Source organism: Etheostoma spectabile, chromosome 9 (assembly GCF_008692095.1).
Source record: "Etheostoma spectabile isolate EspeVRDwgs_2016 chromosome 9, UIUC_Espe_1.0, whole genome shotgun sequence".
NCBI classification, from domain to species: domain Eukaryota; kingdom Metazoa; phylum Chordata; class Actinopteri; order Perciformes; family Percidae; genus Etheostoma; species Etheostoma spectabile.
Window position 1 is genome coordinate 6970922 of NC_045741.1, and position 3121 is coordinate 6974042.

General features: G+C 40.9%; 1 protein-coding gene across 2 annotated transcripts in view; it reads left to right on the top strand.

Moving 5' to 3' along the window:
- rhpn1 (rhophilin, Rho GTPase binding protein 1) overlaps positions 1-3121 on the top strand; it is a 23674-nt gene that overhangs the window by 556 nt on the left and 19997 nt on the right. For both annotated transcript variants that reach the window (XM_032525380.1, XM_032525381.1), the window contains exon 3: positions 2450-2565. In XM_032525380.1, coding sequence (XP_032381271.1) covers positions 2450-2565 — 116 coding nt within the window. The remainder of the gene's footprint in view (positions 1-2449; positions 2566-3121) is intronic.

Sequence of the window (3121 nt, forward strand, 5' to 3'; positions counted from 1 at the left end):
ACACACACACACACACACACACACACACACGTGGCGTATGTGTCAACATGAAGAAAGTGTCTGATAAGGGTCTTGAAATCCCCCATAGGTAGGAGGATCCAATTAATCAAAAGTAAAGTAACTGCAGACTCTGGACTTTATGTACAAGATAACTCCCGTCATCTTTTGTTATCCTCATAATCCTCATTATGTTGCTTGTTATAAACAAGAAAACCTTTCATGTGAGGCTCCTTAGCCAAAGCATCATTAAAAGGGCAATGTGGGATACTTGAGGTCAGTAACATTAAAAAAAAAACGACAGACCCTCAAATATGAGCTTTGCCTGAGTTTTGAGATACCAGCCTTCTGAAACCTCTGCCATCATCTCAATACAGTGGAGTTTCAACTGTGGAGTTCAAAGGAATGAAAAGTAACATTTGAGAAACATCACAGCAAAGTGTCTTTCAAGAAACAGTTGCCTGGTTCCTCTGGATAATCTGCAAATCGCAGTGTTAACTGTTTCATCAGCAGAACATGCTGGCAGTGAAGTCTGTAGTTTACATTCGTTGCAAAGAAGCTGGAAGTGTAATGCCATTTACATTGAAATCAGAAATCATAAATATACTTCTAATCACCTATTTTGCATCAAGGAGGCAGCAGCAACTGCAGAGGAGGAGATCTCAAAAATGTACCTGATTAAACTCAAAGTATCTTTTAGAACAAACAAATTCAGAGACATGGTTTTCAAAGGGAAATGTTTCAATACTTAATATTCAGTTGCTGTGAAGTTCAAATACTTATGTCTCCTATTTGCTTCCATAGTCTCTGGCTAGGGAGAACAAAAATACATTTAGTTATATTTGCACCTGCATTTGGACTGACACTGATATCATATAATGTATAATATACTATACAGTAGGGCTGGGTTAAAATAACTGATTCTCCTTTGTTTGAGTGATCTCATAACATTAAAGTCTAGACATTGATCTTTTTAAACTACTTCAAAAAACCTTTTGGGGTTGTCCATTCCTAATGTAAACATTAACCTGGTGCATTAAAAAGAAATTTGGAGGGTTGCTTCTTTGTTCTACAATTTTACAGCATAAATTCTCTGAGAATCTCTTTTATCCAAGCATAATTGGTAATTGGAAATTTCCCGAACCGAATCGGAAATGTAATGGAATCGGGACTTTGTTGAGTCAAATTGATTCGGGGAATCACTGGCGATACCCCAGCCCCAGTGTACAGTGGATCAGGCAATAAGACTGTTTCTGGTTTGAATGGGATAACATGGATGGCGATAAGGAATGATTACAGGCATGCTGCCCTTAAGCAAGGCACCTCGCCTTCTGCTGCTTGAGTGTGTAAAAGACTGTGATTGTAGCAGCAACATAAAAGTGTACATGTTTCTGGTTTGAGTGGGAAAACACGGATGCCGATAAGAAATGATTACAGGCGTGTTGCACCTCACCTTCTGCTGCTTGAGTGGATAACATACGAGTGTACATGTTTGTATCTGTGTTCGCTGAAAAATGTGCGTGCTTGATGAAAGTCACCTGGAAATGGATCGTTTTTGACACCGGTTGTTAAGACTTCATCTGCGGTGATGTTGAGTAACCTCCATCCTCCTGCCCTCCTGATGGTTGAGCAAAGGTGGGAGCTGGGCCAGAATCCTAATCCACACAGGCACTCCGAGGATTACTTTTTTGTTTGATGCGAAACAAACACTTTAACTGGGTGAGAGGGAACAAGAAAGATAAAGGGAGGAGTGTAAGAAAGTAAGGAGCGTCCGTATACTATATAGAGGGATAGAGAAGGGGATGCAAGGAGCCATGAGGATAAGGAAAGGGAGTATTTTATGTATGTACAGCTGCTCCACCTGTCATGTTAAGGTACATCTGTTTACATTGTATGTGTGAAACAGTGGTGCATTGTGTCATCGATTGCTAATTTCCTCAGCAGACATTTAACAATCAGCTGTTCTGATGTTTTTGGCAAAAGTTTAAAGGGGTTTTAAGTCTTCAGACATACACACATCACCAGATCCTTTTTAAACCTGTTCTTCTGGGGAGAAAGTTGTAATCCGACTGTACCACGTTGGGTAATTATAATGTTTAGCATCCACAATGTTCCCCCCTCTCTCTCGAGCTCCCTCGTTTCTGACACGCCCTTTGACACACCCATCATCTCTAGCATGCTGGGATCTTTGCTCTGATGTACTGTAGAGAGGCTTACTTGCAAAAAGTCCATTTTTAGTTTAGCTTTCTGTCCAAGCTGTTTTTTTTTTCCTTTTGAATGTGTGGTGACTGTAGTCCACTGTGACAGATTTGTCTCTTTTGATTTCTTACCTAGCAACAGACTCATCTATTTCAACACTTAAGATAGTCAAACGTTCTGGTGTAATGAATCATTCATGAATTCATCAGTCCATCACTTATTTGACTACTCTGTTTCTTAATTTTCTCTGCAGGGATGTGATCCCTTCGCCCAGACTCAGCGCAGTAAGCTGCAGCACCGGCGAGCTCGCATCAACCAGCAGATCAACAAGGAGATGCGCATGAGAGCCGGAGCAGAGAACCTGTTCAGGTGAGGTCAAAGGTAGACGGGAGAACTTTAACGCTGCCCAGCCGCAGTTACACCTGTTGAGGGACTTTTCCTGCATTGGACATGAGGAAAATAACACGGATCACTGAGGCAGTTACGACAATGAAACCTAATTAATGAAATAAAGTGAATTTATGTTGGAATTAACTCAAAATATGTGATGGTGTTGGCACTTTACCTGTTGATAAAAATGGATTTCTAGACACCATGTAATGGTGAAACATTGTTACGGTATGTGTAATGGGAAGTGTTTCACTGCGGTTTCATCAGTTGTTTCAAAGGATCTCATGTAGTAAGGTGGATTCATCGTTCATGGCATTTATTTTGATTTGAAAGCGCAAACTTTCTCCGACGTTAGCTTTTCCTCTAAAAGATGTGAGGATGAATGCTCTACAGGTCAACTCTGCGTTGGTAGTTCTTTGTTAGCTTGTCGGCTCTGTCACATTTGTGGTGGTGTCCTGTGATGGGAAAAGGTCAGAGATCACTCCCCTGCAAAACACACACACACACACACACACACACACACACACACACACAC